Here is a 25,746-nt window from a genome sequence, read left to right as displayed (position 1 = left end):
GTGCTTTAAAAAAAAAAAGTTTTATTTATTTATTATTTATTTTTATGTTACTTGATTGTAAGGAAAATCCATTTTGTTGTCTCTTATGACATAATGACAATAAATTGAATACAATCCAATACAATCAATACAATACAATACCTTTTGTTTTGTCCTGAACTTGCGATCTGTGATTTTGATGGCGTTGAAGTGGGCCCGACTTTCATCCAGCAATTGAATAGTTAGGAACCTTTTTTTTTTTTTTTTAATTGCGAACGGGATCACAGAATGAAATTTCTTCGTAAGATTGTCGTACGAGCAAATCCCTCTCCGACAACCAATAAAAACCTGTATTTTAATCACCCCCCACAACCTCTGGAGTCGCACTCCCAGGCAGTGGCAGATCTGGAGCGCCTCTGATGGCAGGAATTTGTAACGACGCTACAATTTGCTAACATAGATCCCTTATCCAAGTCTTTGCATTTCATTGTTTCTTGAGAGTGATTTATTTTTATAATCCCCTTGAATCTATTTCTATTTTCCTTTTAGTAGAAACATCCCATGACAATTACTAAATGTCATCTGTCAAATGGAGCAACAATAAGATATTTGATCGTTGTCAAAAATGTAGTGGAAAAGTAGTCTTGAGTGATTAATGAGGGGGACATTCAGAGACTTTAGGATAAATCTGATGCTTGGAATGCAAGAAGTTGAGAATTTTCAAATTCAACATTTCTATTTAAACTTTCTGCTGCATTTGGTAAGGTTTGGTTCATCTTTTGTTCTATCAAATTGCTATATCAGTTAAACAACTTTGAGATGTTCGATTTGTGGAAACCAGAAATGATAGTAACCTCAAGTTTTTTTTTTTCTGGACATGACCGTCAAGGTTTGATTCCTCTCAGTGATTTAGTCTGGGATTCTCTGGTTATTCCTACATACGAAGGCTCCTTGGTTAGGAATAGCTTGTAGTTACAGTGTTTGAATCTAGAAGGATTATGTGGCAAAGCTGTAATCTGCTTTAAGAATCAGAGGGAGGATATAGCATTTTAGTGAACAAATGCATTGCTGTACTTGTGCAGACAAAAACCTCTTGGCTCTAAGTAAAGAAAAAAACATTAATCTTATGCCTGTGAGCAGGAAGTATGAAGGATGTGTATCATATTCTAAGGATGCAATGTTGTTAATTGAGTCTGTTACATAGACATATGAATGTAACCAGGGGAAATAATCCTGTTAAATAATCCTCTAAACACAATTTTCTGGGCAGAAATTACATTCTGAATTAACCTACGAAGTGAGGAAATACTTGTTTGTGTCATCTGCTCCAGGCCTCATTGAGCTCTAACGTTTCTCTCTGTGCAGTTTCCCTTCAGCTCTGGTCCTGTTATCTCTTCCTTACCTTCCTCTCGCTTTACCTCTCCTTTACTTTCCTCCGTAGTTTGCTCACTACCAGCAAAGAAAAGCAAAAAGTGACTGCACGGATTCGACGAAAAAGAAGAAGAGGAAGAGCCAGGCTGTCCACCAGGATGACCTTCCACAGGAAGAACACTCATTAGTGGAAGAAGATGGAGTAGTCTTGGAACATAAGGTGAATATGCACACAAAAGCTGCATTTTAAAGATGCATTAGAGCAAATCGGGTAAAAAATGGTTAAATAGTAGTAGTAACTAGATACTTGTGCAACATTTTGTTTTTAATATCTTTGAGGCTTGAGTGTACATTAAACGGAAAATGCCTTGCAATAAAATATTTTGAAGTGGGTGGCTTGTCAATGGTTTCTCTCTTTGATTACAGTTTTGGTATCCTCTTAGCTGTTCAGCTTCACTACTGGTTTCCTTGGGCGATATAGAGAGGGCCCTACAAACGAGAGGGTAAAGCTTGATGTACTTGTACGAATTAGAAAAGTACTAGTGACTGAAGTCAGTGAGCCTTTTGGGACCAGTTCTATTTGTTTTAAAATAGTAATGATAATGGATGAAGAGAAGGCAGGCCCATAAGTACTTAGTAAGTTATCTTCCCTCCTCCCTCCAAGATTGCTATGATGTAACTCTGGAATCATAGTCATACAGCATGGAAACAGGCACTTCAAGATGCCGATCAAGATGGTTCATGTACACTAGTCCCACCTGCCCGTGTTTGACAATATCCCTCTAAATGTTTCCTATCCATGTATCTGTACAAATGTATTTTAAATGATTTAGTATCCGCCTCACTTACCTCCTCAGCAGCTCGTTCATAATATAACAGCGTGAAACAGTGTTGTACAATTCACTTATGTGTTTCCAAAACAACCTTGTATCAAGAGCCAGCCTGCTCAGTTTGTTGAGGAAATGTATTGGATGAATTAGCTCCTGCCTCTTCCCTCCAAGGTTTGTGAATAAGAGGGTTAGATATGATGGAGAAGAACCAATACAGAAAATGTTTAACTTTATAAAGAAATAGTACGTAAAAAAACTGAGTAAGTTTAATTGCCATGTTAATAATCAGACTTATCATCGAATGGAGATCGAACCCAGATCACTGGAGCTGAGGTAGCAGCTTGACGAGCTGAAGGCTGTCTTTTACTGGCAATAGGAGTCAAAATTGAATGGGCATATACGTGAGGGAGAGATTTAAGATGGGCTTGAAGGGCAACCTTTTCCACACAGGTGGGGCGTTTGGAGTCTGTACCTGTAGTCCTAGATCCCACTGGTCTACCACACTCCCCAGAGACCTTCATTCACTGCCCTGGTTTGACTTCCAAAAATGAAAAGCCTCATCTTTCTCTGTATTAAATGCCATTAACCATTCCTCAGCCCACCTGCCCAACATCCTGATGCAATTTTAACAAATTTCTTCGTTATCTACAATACTTTAGAAATACAGTGCCCCACACTTGTTAACTCAATTAGATATTCCTTGACTTATTTGCCCAGCTCATCAGTTCAGATCATCATCATCGGCGGTCACTCGAAAAGCATATGACTGTCCTCTCCTGGAGGGTGCCTGTGCGTGACTATGTTTAACGTGGGTAGACTGGCGCACAGCCACCCACCCCACGGTCCTTGACAGATTTGGGTCATAATCCAGTGGCATGGAGCTCGCGGGTCCCGGTGGAGAGAGAGACTGCTTCCCGGAGCTCCCGCAACACGACTTCTCCAGCCCGTGTCGCGGGGTTGGAACGACCCGGAGCGGGGACGTACATCGCCCGGCACGGCTTCATGGCCGTGGGACATTACAGCGCCCGCCGGGGGCTCCAACACTGTGACTTTTATACCGGGAGCGAGGCCGTAAATCGCCCGGCACGGCCTAAAATGGCCGTGGGACTTATCATCGCCCGCCTGGGGCTTGGACATCGGGAGAGAAATGGAGAACGGGGAGAGAAAAGACTTTGCCTTCTATCACAGTGGGTTCACTGTGATGGATGTTTGTGTGAATTAAATTGTGTGTCTGTCTGTAGGAAATTGTCTTTGTTTGTATGGCTGTGGAAACGGAATTTCGTTTGAGCCTCACTGAGGCTCAAATGACAATAAATTGTATTGTATTGTATTGAGTCCAAGACGACCAGAGACCCTTTTCTGAGGCAGCCTTCATCCGCCTTCCCAACTGTTGTGACGCTCCACTAAAGTCAGCCATCATCCTCCGCCTGTTCCACCGTTGAGGTCTTGGTTGGATTGCTGGAAATGGAGGATTGGCTATATGTTTTTTCTGATTATTATCATTATGTTTTTAATTCTAAATATCATCTTGCTTTGTTTTTATATAATCAGTTGTTTATAGATTTTTGAGGTAAAATGTTACCAATATACTGCTATTTGATTCAAATTTCTGCTCCTATTGTTTGCATCATTCATTTGATGTAAAGGACCTTCATAACTAACTATCTCTTCCAGCAGGGAGATGTGAGTAATAATGCAGAATATGTCCAGTCGGAGCTAGAGGTCAGCCAGCTAAGAATATTTGAGCTTGAGGAACATTTGCACCACAGGGAAGTGATTTTGGAGCAACTTACCACTGAGGTGGAAGAACTGCAGAAGCAACAATTTACCCAGCAGGCGAGCGAGGAAAGGCAACAGGTATTGAAAAATATACAATGCAGACATTGTTTAGATAGACTTCCATTGGCTTATGTTTTGCAACTTAATGAGCTTAATGATACATTATTGTTCATGTTATTTTTGACAGGAGAATTTAGCTCTTAATGAAAACTCTTAGTGCAGAATTACATGTCTTTCAAAAGAAATATTTCTGATAATTAACTGTTCCTCTTTTAGTTTCAAAATCTTTCAGTTTTAACAGTTGGTTTTGGTATATGGTTCTGTGAGTATTTTCTCCAAAGACCAGGCATTTCACGTGAAACTACATGAGCTGTTGGTAGTTATGTGAAGGTGGATGGCATTACACTTGTACCAATCCTTGCCTCTATTTATCAGAATCAGACCGAGACTTTTTTTTTTTTTGGTTTCTTGCCCAAAGGATGTCATGGCTACCCAATATACCAAATATTTCGCACTGAACCTGTAATCTAGTCAGAATGGAACTTTTTTTCCTCGCTAAGTTAAAGTGAAAAAATTATTTACAAATTTTACCTTGCTGAATGTTTTGTAGATTTTATATAACATAATTACAAGAAAGTAACAGGAATGGCCTTTGCTCGAGAGTCCTGTAAAAAAAACTTTGCAGACTCGCTGAGAGGCAGGCACGTGCCATCAGGGTAGGCAAGGTAGGCAGTGCCTACCCTGACTAAAATTGTAAAAAGGTAATTATTAAATATAAATAGTAAAGATTTCCAATTCATTTACTAAATTCGGTATTTATTATTAAATGGTTATTATTTTTATAATCGATCTTAGGTAGGCATAATTTTCCCGTGCCTTTCATCCGCAGTACGCGAAATACGCATAACTATGTTCAATTCACGTGCCGTGGACGCTGCTTCAAGCCTTCACTGACAACGGGCAATAAAGGCAGCTGAAATCCTGCCTTTGCACTGTGGACTGCGTGCAAGGTGCTGCGCATGCCCACAGGAGAGGAGACCAATCTGCGCATGTGCGTTTTTAAAGATGTTTTAAAAGTTGACTGACTACCTACAGGACCGATCTGCGCATGCGCAGTTTTACGATTATCTGCTCATGCTCGGTTTTTAACTATTTTTAAGGTCGACTGACTGTCCAGCGCCTACCCTGAGTAATTACTCAAGCACGTACCTACTGAGAGGATATACCCTGAGGCGCAATGTGGTTTCCGCGGTGCTAGATCCACAATAGACATGATTGTCTCTCTGCGTCTAATCCAGAAAAATTCCGAGAGCTTTCGATTCTATCAGCAGGCAAGGCCACTATCCAGTACTGAAGAAGATTGGATGTCCTCCATGTCTTCTAAACCTCATTCGGTCCTCCATGAGAATATGCAGGGTAGAGTGCAGTGATGGGGCCACATCGAGAAGTGGAGTGAAGCAAGGCTGCGTCCCAGCTCCCACTCTGTTCGACATCTTCCTATCTGCCCTTCTGTACTTTGCCTTCCTGACAGATACTGAAAGAGTGTACCGTCACACCAGAAGTGATGGGAAGCTCTTCAATCCAGCAAGGTTGAAACCCAGGCCGGTGAGAACTGTGCTTATATGGGAACTCCTGTACGCTGATGATGCTTCACTCATCACCCAAACAGAAGAAGGACTTCAGGGCTGACGGATAGATTGTCTAATGCTTACAATGAATTCCGACTGACAGTCCGCATTAAGAAGACTGTTGTCGTGGGCACTCCACTTCCCCCTGAAATCATCCTAAACACCACTCTGCTGGAAACTGTCAACAAATTAATGTATAGGAAAGGCAGCAACCACCTTCGGGAAGCTAACCAAGCAATCATGGAAGAACAGGAACCTCATAATCAACAGCAAGATAACTGTCTACAAAGGGTGTATCATGAGCATGTTATTGGGCAACAGTGGTGTGGACGATTTACCTACATCAAGCACAAAAAATTCAATAATTTTCATTTTTGCTGTCTTCGTCACACTCCGGGAGTTACTTGGCAGGACAGATCACCAATGAATCTGTTCTCTCCCTGATCAACATGTCTAGCATCCCTGCGATGCTCAAGCAGACGCGGCTTCACTGGCTTGGACATGTGCACAGGATGAAAAATATTTGCATTCCCAAAGATGTCCTATACAGGGAAGGCACCTATGCACGGAGGCCAAGAGGAAGACCAAAGCTTAGGATAGGACTAAAATAGTTATAACAATGTTTAACATTAGCACTGACAACTGGGAAGCAGTTGCAGGGGATTGGTGGAGAAAAGACCTCCAGGTGGGTATGAAGCATGTGATTCAAGATCCTGGAGGCCAGGTGCCAAAGGGTACAGCAACACATTCCCCATTCCAACGGCCAGAGACAACTTCACGTGTAAAAGCTGAGGTCGGGTCAGTCTGTCAACAATAGGCCTAGTCAACAATAGCATGAAATGCAACCACAGATTAAATATTCCCCACTCCAAGCATGACAACGCCAAACTGCATCATCTTCTCTTGTGGATGGACAGATGCCAACAAAGTAAATTGGGCAGCATGTTGGCTCAGCAAATAGAGCTGTTGCCTCATAGCTCCAGTAACCCGAGTTTGATCCTGAGCTCTATTGCTGTTTACGTGGGGTTCGCACAGTCTCTTGTGACTGCGTGTTTCTCCCACCTTCTCCAATGTACCCCCAAATGCGCCTCCCGGCAGGCTGCGAAGGAGTCGAGGATGGAGCCTCAGGTCGGAGCCCGCGGCTGACGGAGTCGGTGGAGCCAGCGGCTGGTGCCTCGGTCTGCGTCCCGGAGGTATCCAGAGAGGGCCCGGCAGTGGTAGTGTAGAGATTGGTGCGGCGGTCGATGATGGTGCCGATGGACGGACCACGAGAAAGTGAAGACGCTGCCGTCGGGGAAAGGAACAATGGAAGATCCGTCGTAGGGGGACCGTCGTGAGGGAAGGGGGTGAAAAATGGGAACCCGGCTTGGGGGGACCGCCGTGAGGTGGGGGGGAGAACAAGGGGGGACCTGGTGCGGAGGTACTTTGTAAGCGCTCTCTATGTGGCGACTATTTCATACCTGAGTTGCGTCACCTGGTGTCAAAACGTTATCTCCGAATGAAATTGGCCAAGGTTCTTGAATGTCTGAAATGAGGGGACAAGATTCTAACAAAGAGTCTTTGGCCAATATGAGGACACCAGGATGAGCGGGATTGAGGCTGTGGTCAAATTAGAATGAGCATTTTAAAGTTGACACAGTGGAATAAAAGCCAATGAATTTGGCAAGAATGGTAATGCATTTGTGTTATTTAATATGTTCCATCTTAGATGATATTTTAGGATATTTCGATGGGGTAACGTGCCCCATTTGAAGACCCTAAATTAAAATGCGACATTCGTTTTAGGGTATTTTATACATTAATATGAAAGAATCGCTAAACAATTAATCGAGCCAGAGCATGGAAACAGACCTTTTAGCCCAACATGTCCATGCCAACCAAGATGCCACATCTACACTAATCCCACCTGCCCGCATTTGGCCCTTATCCGGCTAAACCTTTCCTATCGATATACCACTCCAGACTGTTTATTGATAGGCTTTCAAAGCGTGACGTTTTAATAAAGTAAATGTCAGTATTTCAAATGAGGATTTGAATTAAGTATAATTATTGAGTTTTCTTTTGAAAGCATGCAACACCTGGAACTTGTCTATTATGCAATCTGTAATAGCATTTTCGTTTTTTTTTATGGGATAGTCTAAAATAAGGATTAAAGCATTTTATCAGACAGCTATTTTTGGCAGCCAGGTTAATTGAGTAAATTGTACATATTTACAATATATTAAATTGATGTGATAATATTCTTGTCTTGTCAGGAGTTGGAGAGAGCAGTACAGGAAAGGAATGATCTAATTGGCCAGTTGACGGATAACCTGCAGCAAGCTATTCAGAATCGAGATGAGGTACAACAAGAAGCCTTGGAGTTAACTGATAATCTTCAGTCTCTCCAGCACCAATTACAGCAGGTACCATCTTTAAATATACTGAAGACATAAAATGCTGGAGTAACTCAGCAGGACAGGCAGCATCTCTGGAGAGAAGGAATGGGCGACGTTTCGGGTCGAGACCCTTCTTCAGACTGATGTCAGGGGAGTGGGCGGGACAGAGTTAGAATGTAGTCGGAGACAGGAAGACTGGTGGGAAAACTGGGAAGGAATGGAGCGAGAGAGAGGGAAAGCAAGGGCTATTTGAAGTTAGAGAAGTCAAAGTTCATACCGTTGGGGTGCAAGCTACCCAAGCAAAATATGAGGTGCTGTTCCTCCAATTTGTGCTGGGCCTCACTCCGACAATGGAAGAGGCCCAGGCCAGAAAGGTCATATTGGGAATGGGAGGGGGGGGTTAAAGTGTTGAGTAACTGGGAGATCAGGTAGGTTAAGGCGGACTGAGCGGAGGTGTTCAGCGAAACGATCGCCGAGCCTTCGCTTGGTCTCGCTGATGTACTGGTTGACACCTGGAACAGCGGATACAGTAGATGAGGTTGGAGGATGTGCAAGTGAACCTCTGCCTCACCTGGAAAGACTTTGGATCCTTGGATGGATTCAAGGGGGGGAGGTAAAGGGACAGGTGTTGCATCTCCTGCGGTTGCAGAGGAAAGTACCTGGGGAGGTGATGGTTTGGGTGGGGATGGGTTGACCAGGGAGTGGCGAGGGGACGGTCTCTGCGGAAAGCAGAAAGGGGTGGAGATGGGAAGATGTGGCCAGTAGTGGGATCCTGTTGGAGGTGGTGAAAATGTTGGATGATTATCTGTTGTATGTGACGGCTGATGGGATGGAAGGTGAGGACAAGGGGGACTCTGTCCTTGTTACGAATGGGGGGGGGGGAGCAAGAGCAGAGCTGCGGGATATTGAGGACCCTAGTGAGAACCTCATGTATAATGGAAGAGGGGAACTCCCGTTTCCTAAAGAATGAGGACATCTCCGATGACCCGATATGGAAAACCTCATCCTGGGCGTAGATGCGACATAGACAGAGGAATTGGGAGTAGGGGACAGAGTCATGACAGGAAGCAAGGTGGGAAGAAGTGTAGTCTAAGATAGACACAAAAACCTGGAGTAACTCAGTGGGACAGGCAGCATCTCTGGGGAGAAGGAATGGGTGACCTTTCGGGTCGAAAACCTTCTTCAGAGTGTCTCGACCCAAAACATCACACATTCTTTCTCTCCAGAGATGCTGCCTGTCCCGCTGAGTTACTCCTGCTGTTTGTGTTTATCTTCGGTTTAAACCAGAATCTGCAGTTCCTTCTTACACAAAAGTGTTGTCTAGATAGCAATGGGAGTCAGTTGGTTTTAATTACGGGATGTATCCATGAGGGTTTCATGAAACGGTATGTGGATAGTCCAACCCGAGAAGAGAACATACTGGACCTTGTGTTGGGTTTTGAGCCTGGTCAAGTGATTGGTGTTTCAATGGCTATTTAGGGGATGCAGAAAGGTACTAAATTGGAGTAAGGGAAACTATAATGTTATTGAGCAGGAATGCGGGAGGTCAAATATAAGGGGAAAATATACATTTAATTGCAATAATATACATCATTTTTTAACATCCATGACAAGCAAGATGCCTTATCTAAACTGGTTCTATTGTGACATGTATCCCTCTAACCCGTTATAGAGTACTAGACTAAGTGTCCCATGTTCACACAGGAGGGCTGGTCCCCCAACGCAATATTCCACCTCTCCACCAATTCCAATTTTGGTGGCCAGTGGGGGTGGGGGCTTTATGTAGTACTAGTATGGGTGTTGTGGGCCGAAGGGACTTGGTTCCAGAGGGCTTGTATGGACATTGTGGGCCGAATGGATTCTTGCGCTGGCAGCTCAGTCACTCAAGCCTGGTGGGCTGGCAGCTCACTCACTCAGGGCTGATGGGCTGGCAGATCAGTCACTCGGGGCTGGTGGGCTGGCAGTCCACTCATGGCTATTCCTTGACATTCCATTTCAAGCAGAGTGCAGGCCACCAAATTCAGTTTCATAGTATTTCAGGCAGAGTGCAGGCCACTGGATTCAGTTTCATAGCATTTCAGGCAGAGTGCAGGCCACCGGATTCAGTTTCAGAGCTTTTCAGGCAGAGTGCAGGCCACCAAATTCAATTTAATAGCATTTCAAGCAGAGTGCAGGCCACCAAATTGCCAAACAACTCATTACATTGTCATTAAGGGCTAACAAATCATTTATTGCAAGTACATTGCAGACTCACAGTTCAGTTCATTCACAGCTTAGAATCACAGTTGTGGACTCTCCCTCGCGATCTGCCAGAGTGACTGACTCGCGTCCAGGCATCCGGGGTTTTTTAGTCCTGCGCCCCCTTCTGCTCCAACCTATGAAAGCAAGCGTACCGTATGCCTTCTTTACTACTCTGTCATACTTATGTTGTCACTTTCAGGATGTCATGGACCTGGTTCCCAAGATCCATTTGTACATCAATGCCACCAAGGGTCATGTAATTAAATGTTTATTTTCCCCCATATTTGACCACCTGCATTCCTGCTCAATAACATTATAGTTTGCCTTACTGGGTGGGCCTGTTTCTGCACTGTATCTCCAAACTAAACTGATCCAGGCTCCAAGTTGGAGAAAGTGGACAGAGTCTCCAGTTTCTGGTTCCTGGGCACCCACATCTCAGGTGGTCAACTAACACGCACTCCCTGGTAAAGAAGGCACAACAATGGCTTTACTTAAGATCACTCAGGAAAGTCAACTTGCCACAACATTTTACTGGTGTCATTCTACCGTTGCGCCATAGAGAGTGTCCTGTCTCATGGCATCATGATATGGTATGGCTGACAAGAAGGCTCTGCAGATAGACATCAACACAGCCCAGAAGATCACCAACACATGCCTGCCTGCCCTGGAATTGTATTGTATTGTATTCAAATTTATTGTCATTGTCTCAGAGACAACGAAATGAATTTCCCTTACAGGCAGTATCATAAAAATAAAAATAAATAAATAATAAAACATATTAAAAATAAAATAGAATTAAAAAAAAGCACAAACAGTGAAAGTCCACGACACAACATAACACAGTGGCACCAAGGTGAGGAAGGCACCATAGTCCAGCCAGCCTCCCCTCCGTTCTTCCCAGATGTTCACTCGTGGTCGAGGCCTTCCTAGCACCCGCAGTCGCCGCCGTGGGTGGCCCGATGTTCAGGCCCTCACGCCGGGCTGGTGGAACGCCGACGCCGAACCCTGACGGTGAACATCCTCAGCGGCCCGGACCTCCCGATCAGCCGCCTCCCGCAGCTCCCGAGTCCGCAGCTCCCGAGTCCGCAGCTCCCGAGTCCGCAGCTCCCGAGCCGGGCAGAGTCGCAGGACCCCGCGCTGTCCATTAGCGCCGCCCGCGTTGGGAGCTCCGCAAACCGCAGCTCCATGATGTCGGTGCCACAGGTCCAGCACTCCAGGCTCCAGACGGCGATCCCCGGTAAGGCAAAGTACTTCCTGGGCACCCATATCTCAGGTGGTCAACTAACACGCACTCCCTGGTAAAGAAGGCACAACAATGGCTTTACTTAAGATCACTCAGGAAAGTCAACTTGCCACAACATTCTACTTTCTACCTTCCGGGGGGGGGGGGGGGGCGAGGACGCGAGGACGTGACTCGAATAATAGTCGCGTCTTCACCAGGAAGCGGCTGAAGGACGGTATCCCCCGCACGGGAGCTAGAAGAGATCTAGCTCCCGTTGCCTGCAGAAGGCATCACGCATACTAAAAGACTCATCTCATCCCGCACGTCACTTGTTTGCCCTTCGGCGTCAGGAAAGCGTTACAGGTCCATCAAATCACACAACACAAGATTAACAAACAGTTTCTACCCCAAGGCCATCACCATTCTGAACTCTGCACTGTACACACAGCCCCCATAGCCAATATTTTGTACTACCACAACACCATACTGTGAATATTGCACATTCTGACTCGACTTGACGTTTTCTTGCCGTTTTTGTTATTCGTTATTATTTATCTGATTAAGTTCATCTGCTTTCTCCACAATACTTCTTGCATTGAAATAAACAACCTTTGGCCATCAGTGTCACCATAGTCCTTCAACTCTCCCTGCCTGTCCTTCCTGTGAAATTATCTGGCGCTAACCTCTATCTTCCCATCACTTCTTTCAATTTCTGACTGATTTCTCTGGTAACCACCTCTTGCCTCTCTAGTTAAAATCCTCCCAAGATAAGAAAGGGTGTCCTGTGATACTAGTAAAATATGTTTCCTTAAAGTGCCTGCAGAATGTCTTGGATATTTATAATTGGTGTGGGAAGTCATGACAATATGATGTGTTTAAGAAGGAACTGCAGATGCTGGAAAATCGAAGGTACACAAAAATGCTGGAGAAACTCAGCGGGTGCAGCAGCATCTATGGAGCGAAGGAAATAGGCAAAGTTTCAGGCCAAAACCCTTCTTCAGGCTGATGGGGGGTGGTGGGGAGAAGAAAGGAAAAAGGAGGAGGAGGAGCCCGAGGGCTGAGGAAGAGGAGGAGACAGCAAGGGCAAACAAAATTGGGAGAATTCAATGTTCATGTCCGCAGGATGCAGACTCCCCAAGAGGAATATGAGGTGCTGTTCCTCCAATTTCCGGTGTTGCATATGATGTGGCTAACATACTGGTCTCTGGCTGTGGTGTGGTGATAACAGCTTAATGTTAGCATGTCTGATTAAAAATGCAGTACCCCATTCCATTGTAGAAAGTATATTTTTATGTATTGTGCTTGAGCTGTGATATCTTTTAAGCAGCTGGTTATGTGTGATAGTACAGGTGCACAACCTTTTATCCGAAGATCCAAATAACGAAAACCTCCGAATAGCGGACATTTTTTCGGTCCTTGAAGAAAGGTCCTTGAAAACGTTCACCGAGGGCGGCCCGCAGAGGTGACAGCGGAACCTCCGGTCGGTCCTCGAAGAAAGGGGAACCAAATCCCCATTCATAAAAGAGAAGGTGAGGGTATATTGCGCGGGAGGGTTAATAATTGACAATATGCTGCTGCCTGCCCGCTGAGTTAAAAAGTTTCCACGGTAGACTCACGATATACAGTGTATCGTGAGTCTTGCGTGGGAACTTTTTAACTCAGCGGGCAGGCAGCAGCAGATTGTCGCTCCCTTAAGTTTCACCTCACCTACACCCCTCTGCTTCCCGGCCATGTGTGTGACCCCTTCCCTCCCCTCTCCAGCTCCCCGCTCATTGCACCGGCGCGGGGGCTTTGCACTGTCTTCATGTCAGCGATACCAGCAGGTCAGTGCCAGTCACCGGAGACGTCAGGACCAACGGGACACCGACCCCCAGGCCCACTGCAAGCACGGAGATCCCAGAGACCCACAGCCATCAGCAGCCCAGCCCCGTTCCAACTCCAGAGGAAAACTGCAAACTGGCCGGAGACGTCAGGACCACCAGAAGCCGTTCCCCGAGCTGCGCCCCCTCATCGGGACACCGACCCCCAGGCCCACTGCAAGCACGAAGATCCCAGAGACCCACAGCCAACAGCAGCCCAGCCCAGCCCCGCTCCAACTACAGAGGAACCTGGGTTGCGGATGACGGGGCGCAGCTCGGGGCGTCGTAGGGGCCCATCAGGGAGCGGGTTCCTGTTGGTCCTGACGTCTCCGGCCACCTGCCATCCTCCGGGAACTGTACCGCCCTTGCAGGAGAGTGGGGTTGTTTGCAGTTGCAGAGGGAGGGGGCAAGGGCGGTACAGTTCCCAGTCTCAGCTCCAGTCCAGGGGGATGGCCGGAGACGTCAGGACCAACGGGACACCGACCCCCAGGCCCACTGCAAGCACGGAGATCCCAGAGACCCACAGCCAGCAGCAACTCCAGCCCAGCCCCGCTCCAACTCCAGAGGAACACGTAGGGGCAGAAGCTGATGACGTGCAAGGTACGTCTTGTTCTTGGGGTGGCGGATGAGGGGGCGCAGCTCGGGCTGTGGGCAAACTGCCACTTGTCGCCGTAGCGGCCCATCGGGGAGCGGATTCCTCTGGAGTTGGAGGGGAGTGGGGTATTGTGCTGTTTGATCGCCCCCTGCTATCCCAGGGACAGGGAGACACAGCGGCTTTTTAGACTGGTGGGCAATCACTTCCAAAGTTCTGCCCACACAGTCAGTACACCTCTCCTACACTGCATTTCATACAAACATTTATTCTGCAAGAAAAAACTACATTGAAGACTCAAACTCGCGACCGAGTAACTGCCAGGATCGAGGCGCAAACTCGCGACCTAGCTCGGGGATTCAAGAATCCCCGAGCTAGACCGCCTAAGGGCATGTAGCTCCGCTAGGGCGACATGAGTGCGAGAGGTGATTCAATGCTGCGGGCACATTTACAAATTCAGGAATTCATTCAACACACTGCATTTCATACAGACATTTATTCTGCAAGAAAAAACGACATTGAAGACTCAAACTCGCGACCGAGTAACTGCCGGGATCAAGGCGCAAACTCGCGACCTTGCGGATATGAGCCGAGCACTCTACCACTGAGCCAGCCATTAAAATCTACGCTAAAAATTTTCCATTCCGAAGGCCGACAAATTCTGAATTATGAAAAGTGTCTGGTCCCAAGGCTTTCGGATAAAAGGTTGTGCACCTGTAATAAGCTAGTAGTTTAAGCAAAACACTGGGCTGGCAGACCTCAGCGGGTCAAGCAGCATCTATGGAGGGATTTGACCTCGGGTCGGGACCCTTCTTCAGAACCTCCTCCAACACTGTGTTTTGCTCAAGATTTCAGCAGTCTCTTGTGTCTCGCTACAATTTTATGTTTGTCTTTTTGGTGGTTTGTATTGGTATTTTTATTGAGATTAAAGTAAGTTTGATCCTTGCTTGGGAGTTTTCATTAAAAAACTTTATTCAAGAATCATTTTCAAGTGTGATGATATTTTGCAGGCAAGTGATATTCTGAAAAACAAAAGTCCTGGACATGTGGAGCTGCTTCAGGCACAGCAACAGATTTCTCTGTTCCAGCAGAGTCATAAAGACCAGTGTGACCTTATGGAGACTCTTGAGCAACGAGCGCATGATCTAGAGCTTCAACTGGAATATTCAGAGCAGGTGAGAAAATAGTAAAAGTTGTTGTAAGGGTTACATTGAACATAAAACAGTATAGCACAGAAATTGACCCTTCAGCCTACGATGTTTGTTCTGATCATGATGGTAAGTTAGTGATCTCATCTGTACATTATCCATATCCCTCTATTCCCTGCATGTCCATGTGTCTATCTAAAATTCGCACAAACACCACTATCGTATCTGACTCCACCACCAGCCCAGGCAATGCGTTCCAGGCCCCACCACTCTGTAAAAAAACAAACCAACAACTTGTCCTGCATGTCTCTATTAAACTTGCCCCCTTCACCTTATAGCTATGCCCTCTAGTGCTGGACATTTCCAGCCTGGGAAAAAGGTTCTGACTGCCTACCCTATCGATGCCTCTCATAACTTTATATACTTCTATCTAGTCTCCCCTCAACCTCCATGTTCCAGAGAAAACAATCCAAGTCTGGACACGCTAGATGCAGGAAACATGTTCCCGATGTTATGGGAGTCCAGAACCAGTGGCCATAGTTTAAGAATAAGGGTTGGCCATTCAGAACTGTGATGAGGAAAAGCCTTTTCACACAGAATTGTGAGTTTGTGTAGTTCTTGTTGCCATATAAGAGGAAGGATGTGATTAAGCTAGAGAGGGTACAGAAAATATTCACAAGAATGTTATCGGGACTGGAAGGCAGAGTTATAAGGAGAGAATGGATAAGCTGGGACTGTTTTCCCTGTACTGGAGGCTGAAGAGTGACCCTCAAAGGGGTTTATATAATGAGGGGCATAGATAGACGGATAGACTTTTCTCCAGGGTAGGGGTGTCTAAAACTGGAAAGCATAGATTTAACGTGAGAGGGGAAAGATTTAAAGGGGACCATGAGGGCAGCTTTTTCCACACAGAAGATGGTGGGTATATGGAACAATCTGCCAAAGGAAATGATAAAGGCAGGTACATTTACAAAGTTTAAAAGACGTTTAGACAGATTCATGAAATAGAAAGGTTTAAAGGGATATGGGCCCAATTCAGGCAAATGTGACTAGCTCAGTAAGAGACCGTGGTCAGCATGGTGATTTGGGCCATAGGGCCTGTTAAATGTTGTATATTGGTCTGACTCAGATTGGCAGAGATATTTTATTATAAAATTGATCCTGTGTTTCTAGAAAAGATGCAAACTACAATTTTGATGGGAACAGAAGGGGGAGTACTATGGTTTTAATACTGTTTTTGATTGTTCGAACAATGTTTTTTTTTAAAGAATGCTAAAGACAAAGAAAACTGTCTTATTCAGATAGTTGAACAACAGAAAATGACTGAAAATACAGTGCAACAATTAAATCAATGGATAGAAGAAAAAGAGGAAGCCATTAAAGAGTTAAGGGAAAGTCTGAACAATAAAGAGAGCACCATGTCACAGCTACATCACTCATTGTCACTCTGGCATCAAGAAGTTGCTGAGTTGAATATTGTTGAATCTGCCAATGAGCAGAGGCAACATCAGTCTCTCGAAGAAGTTGGACCACAAATGGACCATGTAGAAGTCATGCAAAAGCAGTTTGGTCAAATAGATACTCTGTGGTATGTGGCGCAACTGAGGCGTGATCTGGAGACGATGCAGAGACAGGAAATAGACCACTTAAAGCAGGAGCTGCATGAACAAACCAAGCAAGAAATTGATGAACTGAATATTAAGCACAAAGCAGAGCTTGACGTTTTACAAAGTCAGATTCATAGCCATACTGATGGTGATCAAAATGAACTGATCTCTAGTCTAAGTGAGAAGCTGCAAAAATCCTGTCTTGAGAAAGAAGAGCTCCAGCAAAAGTTAGAAAATATGATGGTGATCCCACAGGAGAAATCTGAAATTCATGAGCTGGACAGACATTTAGGGCAAGATCTGGAAGATCAGATTAAGATGTACAAATCTGAAAAAGAGCATTTGAATGTTTGCTTGGCTCAAGAAAAGGAGGCGAATAGGGAGCAGCGTGTCCAACATGAGCATGAAATTACAAATTATAGTATCAAATTAGAAATGATGGAGAGGGAGAAGGATGAAGTGTTGAGTCGGCTGGCTGAATCTCAGGAAGTAGAACTTGAGCAGCTTAAAACAGAAATGCTATTTGATCATGAAGCAGAATTGACCAAACTTCGGCAAGATCTAGAAATGCAATGTAGCCTGAAGGCAGAGGCACTTAGAGAGGAAATGGAAGATCAAAAAATACATTCACAAAAGATATTGCGCTTGAATGATATATCTGAAAACATGGAGGCAGCAAACCAAGAGAAGGACATTATGACCAAAAAATGTGCAGAATTATCAGAAGAGCTGCGACAAAGAGGGTTGGAGCTGGAGAAGATACATAAAGAAGCTAAAGTGTCAGCCAGCCAAACACAGGAAGCTGAGCAGAAATGGAAAGCTGTGTTGGAAGAACTATCAAGCCTTCGATTAGAATTAGAAAAGGAAAGTGCCGAACGATTACGCTGTGAAGAAGAATTGAAGGGCATGGTTCATGAGAGTGAAAAAAATGACCTGGAGATGCAATCTGTGATAATAACAGAGAAAAAAGTGAGAAAAGAGAAAGAACGTGACTTAGAAATGTTAAAAGAGATGATTAAAGATTTGAAGCAAGAACATCAGTTGTTGCTGGCCCAACTAATGGAGCAGGAGCAGTTGGTCAAAGATGTTCAAGAACAAAAATTAGCTGCAGATTCAGTGACCAGTGAAATGCAATCCTTGTTTGGTCGTCAGCTCACTACATTGCAGACCCAACGGGATCAGCTGCAGAATCAACTTGATATCCAAAAAAACAAGAATCAAACAATATCTGAATTGCTGGGACAGAAAACCATGCGGGAGGACTCCCTGTGCAAAGAACTTGAGGAAATTGAGACAAAACTGCGAGAGAAAGAAGAATGTATAAAGCAACTAACTGATGAAAAAATGAAGCTTGAAAGTAAGGTGTTGTCAACTGCAAATGATTGCTTAAGGATTGAAGAAATGCTTGGTCAGATCAAAGCTGAAAATGATTGTTTGAAGAAGGACAAAGGAGATTTGATCAGTAAATTTCAAGATTTAGATTGTAAAATGCATTCTGAGGTTCAAGCCATGGACATTGAGTTGAAAGGAAAGGTTGCTGAACTGCAAGAGTTACAGGCAATCATAGAAAAACAAGAGGCCCTACATCTTCAGCAAACATCTGCACTGAAGCTGGAGATTAGCAATCAAAATAAAGCTCAACATGAGATGGAACAAAGCCACAGTGAAAAGGTGCGAAGTATCCTGCGGCAACAGGAAGAGAGACTAATCAGTGCAGTGGAAGAGGCTCAGAAAGAAGTGACTATCCAGTATGAGGAGGAATTGAATAAAATGGAAGAGCTGTACCTGTCTGACATTATGAATTTAAAAACAGAGCACCAGAAAGAGGTATGCCTGGTTATCATTAAATACCTGATAGAGCATTGTAATTGCTTAGGATTGTTGGTCTTGGATATCTTTATTGGGATTCGGAATTTGGGTATGGATTTTAGATTGTTGTCCTATTACTGATCTTAATTTCTCATTTGAGCGTGTACTCTTCATCAACATGTAACTCTTTATCAACTCTTCAGTAACCCTGCAAGTTATTAATCTATGAAGTGAGATTATGGACCTATTTAAAAAAAAATTTAAAGACATATTTCCATTTTGTTTGTTTTCATAGCCTGCAGAAACCCAATCTACCATTATTTTGTTTCAGCAGGCCAGCTGGGTGGTTTCAGGATTTCACAGCTTGATCTAAAATATGTTCATTTCTCTTGCAAGTCTGCATTCTGGAAGTAGATAGAATTATTCAGCATGGAAACAGGCCCTTCAGCCCACAGAGTCCATGCAATCCATTGGGTATTCATGTACACTCATTTTATACAACCCCATTTTATTCTCCCCACATTCCTCTCAAACTCCCTTGGATCCTGCGACTCATCCACACACTGGCAGCCAATTAATTTACGATTCTGCACACCGTTGCATGTGGGAGGAAACGAGTCCTGGAGAAAACCCATGTTGTCACAGGGAGAGTGTGCAAACTCTACACAGACTGCGGTGGTCAGATCAGGATTTAACCCTGGTGCTGAGAGGAAGTGACACTACCAACCATGCCACTATGTTGCCCAATGTTGTTGTCTCATTTTGTTCATCCTTGGATCAACTCAAGAGCAGGACCCAGAGTGCAGCACGTTACCACGATGATTTGGGGGGGAAACTTTACATTCTTGTTGAGAGAGAGGGAGGATGTCAATGGGCATTTTGCACTCACAGTCCAGGTTCATGATGGATGAAAGCAGGCTGACCTATGCCATTGATTTTGCAAGAATGAGTGGGATGGACGTTATTCAAAAGTGGCAGCTAAATTTATTGCAGGCACAGTGAATTAAAGCCAGTTGAAAATGTTTTTTTCTCATTGAAGGGAAGTGGGTGGGAGAAATCAGGCATTTATTGTGACTTCCAGATATTTACAGGTGCATAAATGGATGCTAAATGTACATATCCCAGCTCCTCCAAGATGGCCGTGATATTAAATCCTAAAGCTTGCTGTGCAGGGTATTGCCTTTACAATACAGCGCCCTCCATAATGTTTGGGACAAAGACCCATCATTTATTTATTTGCCTCTGTACTCCACAATTTGAGATTTGTAATAGAAAAAAAGCACATGTGGTTAAAGTGCACATTATCAGATTTTATTAAAGGGTATTTGTATACATTTTGGTTTCATCATGTAGAAATTACAGCTGTGTTTATACATAGTCCCCCCATTTCAGGGCACCATGATGTTTGGGACACATGGCTTCACAGGTGTTTGTGATTGCTCAGGTGTGTTTAATGGCCTCCTTAATGCAGGTATAAGAGAGCTCTCAGCACCTATTATTTCCTCCAGTCTTTTTGTCACCTTTGGAAACTTTTATTGCTGTTTATCAAGATGAGGACCAAAGTTGTGCCAATGAAAGTCAAAGAAGCCATTATGAGACTGATAAACAAGAATAAAACTGTTAGAGACATCAGCCAAACCTTAGGCTTACCAAAATCAACTGTTTGGAACATCATTAAGAAGAAAGAGAGCACTGGTGAGCTTACTAATCACAAAGGGACTGACAGGCCAAGGAAGACCTCCACAGCTGATGACAGAAAAATTCTTTCTATAATAAAGAAAAACGGCTAATATCTATCCGACAGATCAGAAACACTCTTCAGGAGTCAGGTGTGGATTTGTCAATGACCACTGTCCGCAGAAATACAGAGGCTACACTGCAAGATGCAAACCACTGGTTAGCCGCAAAAATAGGATGGCCAGGTTACAGTTTGCCAAGAAGTCCTTAAAAGAGTAACCACAGTTCTGGAAAAAGGTCTTGTGGACAGATGAGACAAAGATTAACTTATATCAGAGTGATGGCAAGAGCAATGTATGGAGGAGAGAAGGAACTGCCCATGTTCTAAAGCATACCACATCATCTGTGAAACATGGTGGTGGGGGTGTTATGGCCTGGGCATGTTTGGCTGCTGAAGGTACTGACTCACTTATCTTCATTGATGATACAACTGCTGATGGTAGCATAATGAATTCTGAAGTGTATAGACACATCCTATCTGCTCAAGTTCAAACAAATGGTTCAATTCTATGTTTCTATCTTTCTAAAACTCATTGGCCGGTGGTTCATTCTACAGCAAGACAATGATCCCAAACATACTGCTAAAGCAACAAAGGAGTTTTTCAAAGCTAAAAAATGGTCAATTCTTGAGTGGCCAAGTCAATCACCCGATCTGAACCCAATTAAGCATGCTGAAGAGAAAACTGATGTGGACTAGCCCCCAAAACAAGCATAAGCTAAAGATGGCTGCAATACAGGCCTGGCAGAGCATCACTAGAGAAGACACCCAGCAACTGGTGATGTCCACGAATCACAGACTTCAAGCAGTCATTGCATGCAAAGGATATGCAACAAAATACTAAACATGACGACTTTAATTTACATGACATTGCTGTGACCCAACCATTATGGTGCCCTGAAATGGGGGTACAATGTATATACACAGTTGTAATCTCTACATGGTGAAACCAAAATGTATAAAAATAACCTTTATTAAAATCTGACAATGTGCACTTTAACCACATGTTATTTGTTTCTATTACAAATCTCAAATTGTGCAGTACAGCGGCAAATAAATAAATGATGGGTCTTTGTCCCAAACATTATGGAGGGCACTATATTGGAAGTAACACAAAGTTTTACAATTTGTGGTGGGGATGCGGAGTTGTATTTATGTAAAATGTTTTGTGCTTTTGTTTTAACTTACTTTTCAGTCAGAGGAGTTAAATGCACAAATGAATAAAAAAGTGATGGATTTGCAACAAAAAGAGGATGAGGAAAGGAGAAAACAAATTGGTTTAATTAAACAGGTAAGAATGTGTGCAGACAATTTGCTGTGGACTTCTGTTTGATGCTGCTGTTTATGATTAATGGGAGATGGTTGTAATACTGTAAACTAGTTTTAATGTAGCCCTTTGTAACAGTTTTGGTTATAGCGAATGGATCCCCCCCCCCCCCGCTGCTTAGAACACAGGATTCCGATGCCACCCCTGACTCGCAACGTGCACCAGCGAGCCCTTCTTCACCCTGTACACGGTCCCTTTGACATGGCTAATGTTGCCGCTCATGTTGTAGGATGCTGCCATCGACAGGACGCACTCGGTTAGCGTGGGACTCCCTCCCCTCTCACCTGCTGCTGCTTCCTTTTATTGGCCATCACTTTGTCTCCATCTCCCATTGCTCTGTCCTCTCGGCTTCTTCCACCTTCCCCTCCATGACTGTCGCCACCTCCTCCTCCTTTCCCGGAGTCACCAACATACTCCACAGTGAAAGTGGCAGTGGGAGAGGGAGCTCTTGGTGACCGAGCGTGTCTTGTCGTTGGCAGCGGCTTGAAGAAAGATCGGTCCCTAGGCGCTTCGACGTGAGCCGCAACAACAGCCAGGTCATCGGATGAAGAAGGGCTCACTGGTGCAGACCAGCGGCCTAGTTTTAAGGTGAAACAACACAAAGTGCTGGAGAATCAGTCTAAAGAACGGTCCCGATGTCACCTATCCATGTTGTTCAACGATTCTGCCTGAGCCGCTGTGTTACTCCAGCACTTTGTGTCTTTTTGTGTATTAACCATCACCCGTAGATCTCTGTAGGAAGGAACTGCAGATGCTAGTTTGATAGATTGAAGAAGGATTTCGACCCAAACCGTTATCCATTCCTTCTCTCCAGAGATGAGTTACTCCAGCATTTTGTGTCTATCCGCAGATCTTTGTTCAACTACAAACAATGATAATACCGTATAATGGACAAACATAATAATGGGCACCATTCCTCCTTTTCGTGAACCTTTGTTGCATCTGGAACGACTGCTTGGGTCCTTGAATGGAGTCGAGGGGGGAGGTAAAGGGACAAGTGTTGCGTCTCTTGCGGTTGCAACGGAAAGTGCCCGGGGAGGGGGTGGTACGGGAGGGAAGGGAAGAATTGACATGGGAGTTACGGAGGGAGCGGTCTTTGCGGAAGGCAGACATGGGGGGAGATGGGAAGATGTGGCGAGTGGTGGGGTCACGTTCAAGGACCCAAGCAGTCATTCCAGGTGCGACAGAGGTTCACCTGTATCTCCTCCAACCTCATCGATTGCATCCGCTGCTCTAGATGTCAGCTGATCTACATCGGTGAGACTAAGCGGAGGCTGGGCGATCGTTTCGCCGAACACCTCCGCTTGGTCCGCAAGAACCTACCTGACCTCCCGGTGGCTCAGCACTTCAACTCCCCCTCCCATTCCCCGTCCGACCTCTCTGTCCTGGGTCTCCTCCATGGCCAGAGTGAGCAACACTGGAAATTGGAGGAACAGCACCTTGTATTCCGCTTGGGGAGTCTGCATCCTGCGGGCATGAACATTGAATTCTCCCAATTTTGTTAGCCCTTGCTGTCTCCTCCCTTTCCTCAGCCCTCGGGCTGTCTCCTCCCATCCCTCAGCCCTCGGGCTCCTCCTCCTCCTTTTTCCTTCCTTCTCCCCGCCACTCCCTATCAGTTTGAAGAAGGGTTTCGGCCCGAAACGTTGCCTATTTCCTTCGCTCCATAGATGCTGCTGCACCCGCTGAGTTTGTCCAGCATTTTTGTGTACCTATGGTCAATCAATCAGTCAATCAATTTTATTCAAAAAGGAACTGCAGATGCTGGAATATCGAAGGTACACAAAATTGCTGGGGAAACTCAGCGGGTGCAGCAGCATCTATGGAGCGAAGGAAATAGGCAACGTTTCGAGCCGAAACCCCGCCTATTTCCTTCGCTCCATAGATGCTGCTGCACCCGCTGAGTTTCCCCAGCACAATTTTGTGTACAATCAATTTTATTCGTCACATTGCACATAAGTGCAAATGAAATGAATTTGCCAGCAGCGGTACAATGAAAAAGAACACACAAAAACACACAAAAAATTTAACACAAACATCCGCCACAGCATTCTTCACTGTGGTGGAAGGCACAAAATTTGGCCAGTCCTCCTCCATTTTCCCTCGTGGTAGGGACCTCAACCCTCTGCAGCCGTCGCTGCGGGCCTCCAGATGTGCAGACAAGGTAAAAAGTCCAGGTAAGTCCTGAAACGGTGCCTCCCCACCGGAGACCGCGGCTTCAAGTTGTTGTAGGCCGCAAGCCGGCGGTCGGAGATTTAAAGTTCGTGCCGCAGCTAGAAGCACCGCAGACTGCAGGGCCAGCAGTCGAAGCTCCCCTCCAGGGATCCCCGGCAAGGGACCCCGCTCCTGATGGTAAGTCCACGCCGCGTCCGCGGTAGAAGTTGGTCGCGGGCCGGCATTTGGAGCTTCTTCTTCCCCCGGGTCCCCCACGAGGGATCCCAGGCTGCGGACACCGCGCCAGCTGGAGCTCTGCAGACCGCGGCTTCAGGCTGCCGCGGGCCAGCGAATGGAGCGCTCCCCTCCGGCGAGGGCTCGCCCGCTCCACGCCGAGAGTCCGCGCTGCGCCCGCCGCTGAAGGCCCAGGCACGTCCCCGGGAAAGGCCGCACCGATCCTTGCTGTTAGGCCACGGGGGAGGCGACATGGAAAAAGTCGCCTCTCCGTGGAGGAGGTGACCGAAGCGGTTTCCCCCTTAACCCCCCACACCACACAAGACACACAAAGAAACATCAAAACCATACATTAAAACATACTAAAAAAACAAAAAAAGTAGAAAAAAACAGACACGCTGCTGACGGGGCTTGCAGCGCCCTCACCGGCCGGTGATTATGTTATTGTAATTAATGGAAGCTGTGCGAAATCATGGTGAAACCGAAATGTATAAAAATGGCCTTTATTAAAATCTGACAATGTGCAGTTTAACCACATGTGATTTTTTTCTATTACAAATCTCAAATTGTGGAGTACAGAGGCAAATAAATAAATGATGGGTCTTTGTCCCAAACATTATGGAGGGCACTGTATGTAGCTGAGCAAAAATCTTTTGCTACAGACTGGATACTGAAGTAACAACAGCCTGTATTTATATCCTCTGAACAGACCCAAGAGCTTCTGAACTAATTAATTTGTTTTTTGAAGTATGATCACTTGTTTGTCAACATGCCTACCATGTTTGCAACTCTAAAAGCAAAGATATTGACCCAGATTTATCTGTTTAGCCTTGGAAAATGTTGACCAGTGTGCCAGAAAACTTTCTCTGCAATTGAATATTCTTGCTTTTGTGTCTACAAACCATATCTAAGCAGTGTTTGGAGCTTTCACTTAGAAGCAATTGTTACCATTACTTGTAGGTTCATGAACGGGAACATAATCGAGAGATGAGTACATTGATTAACAAGCACAAGGACGAAGTGGAACAGCAACGTGCAAATCTGACTCAAGAACAGCAATCTCTGTTTGATGATATCCAGATTCGTTTGGACACGGCACATGAAGCAGAGCTATGCCAAGCTCGGCTACAGATACAGGTTAGTTATTATTGGTGAAAGACTGAATACGTTATTGAGAATGTGGGCGCTGACCAGATATATTTCCTATGCATTGTTCCCGAAGATGATGGGGCTTGATGAACTGCCGTAGCAAGTGTACACACAATAATTCAGGGTGGTGCAGTGGCGTAGCTGATAGAGCTGCTACCTCACAGTGCCCAGATTCCTGGGTTCAATTCTGACCTTCGGTGCTGTCTGTATGGAATTTTCAAGTTATTCCTGTGACCACTGAGTGGCGCCGCAATGGCCTGCTCGCCAACAGTCTGTCTTGTCCCTTCCTGCTTTGTTTTTTTTAGTTTAAGTTAAATGTATGTTTTATTGTTCTTTAGATTGTTTTATGTGAAGGGGGTGGAGAATTAAAAAAAATCTCTTACCTCGACGGAAATGCGTTTTTTTTTTCCATATCGTATCTCGTTTGTGTATTCATAAATTGGGCATTCGTAACACTGCCACCGACAAGACCCTACGGTCCCTAACCTCTGTCATTAAGCGTGGCTGGCCAGACAAGCACTACAACAATCCTTTGCCAGTCCGAACTTTCTTCCCTGTTCGGGACGAATTAGTGCGACAAGAAGTCTTGTTTTAAAAGGACACAAGGCCGTGGTTCCTGCTTCGCTGCATCACCGGTATTTTGACACTGTCCATGTAGGACACCCAGGCGTTGAAGCCACTGTTTCATGGGCGAAAAGCATGAGTCA

The 25,746-nt window shown here is 45.1% G+C and overlaps 1 protein-coding gene across 6 annotated transcripts in view; it reads left to right on the top strand.

Annotated features, from left to right (window-relative positions):
- Window positions 1-25,746, top strand: part of pcnt (pericentrin) — a 185,144-nt gene that overhangs the window by 13,991 nt on the left and 145,407 nt on the right. For 4 of the 6 annotated variants that reach the window (XM_033024222.1, XM_033024220.1, XM_033024218.1 and 1 more), the window contains exons 2-8: window positions 1,421-1,570; window positions 3,855-4,037; window positions 7,843-7,992; window positions 14,890-15,054; window positions 16,296-18,461; window positions 21,374-21,469; window positions 24,851-25,027. In XM_033024222.1, the coding sequence (XP_032880113.1) occupies window positions 1,421-1,570; window positions 3,855-4,037; window positions 7,843-7,992; window positions 14,890-15,054; window positions 16,296-18,461; window positions 21,374-21,469; window positions 24,851-25,027 (3,087 nt within the window). The remainder of the gene's footprint in view (window positions 1-1,420; window positions 1,571-3,854; window positions 4,038-7,842; window positions 7,993-14,889; window positions 15,055-16,295; window positions 18,462-21,373; window positions 21,470-24,850; window positions 25,028-25,746) is intronic. The other 2 variants (XM_033024217.1, XM_033024221.1) reach the window with 2 other exon arrangements.

Source organism: Amblyraja radiata, chromosome 7 (genome assembly GCF_010909765.2).
Source record: "Amblyraja radiata isolate CabotCenter1 chromosome 7, sAmbRad1.1.pri, whole genome shotgun sequence".
Classification (NCBI taxonomy): domain Eukaryota; kingdom Metazoa; phylum Chordata; class Chondrichthyes; order Rajiformes; family Rajidae; genus Amblyraja; species Amblyraja radiata.
The sequence above is the reverse complement of the archived record's forward strand: the minus strand, read 5'-3'. Positions and strand labels throughout refer to the sequence as shown.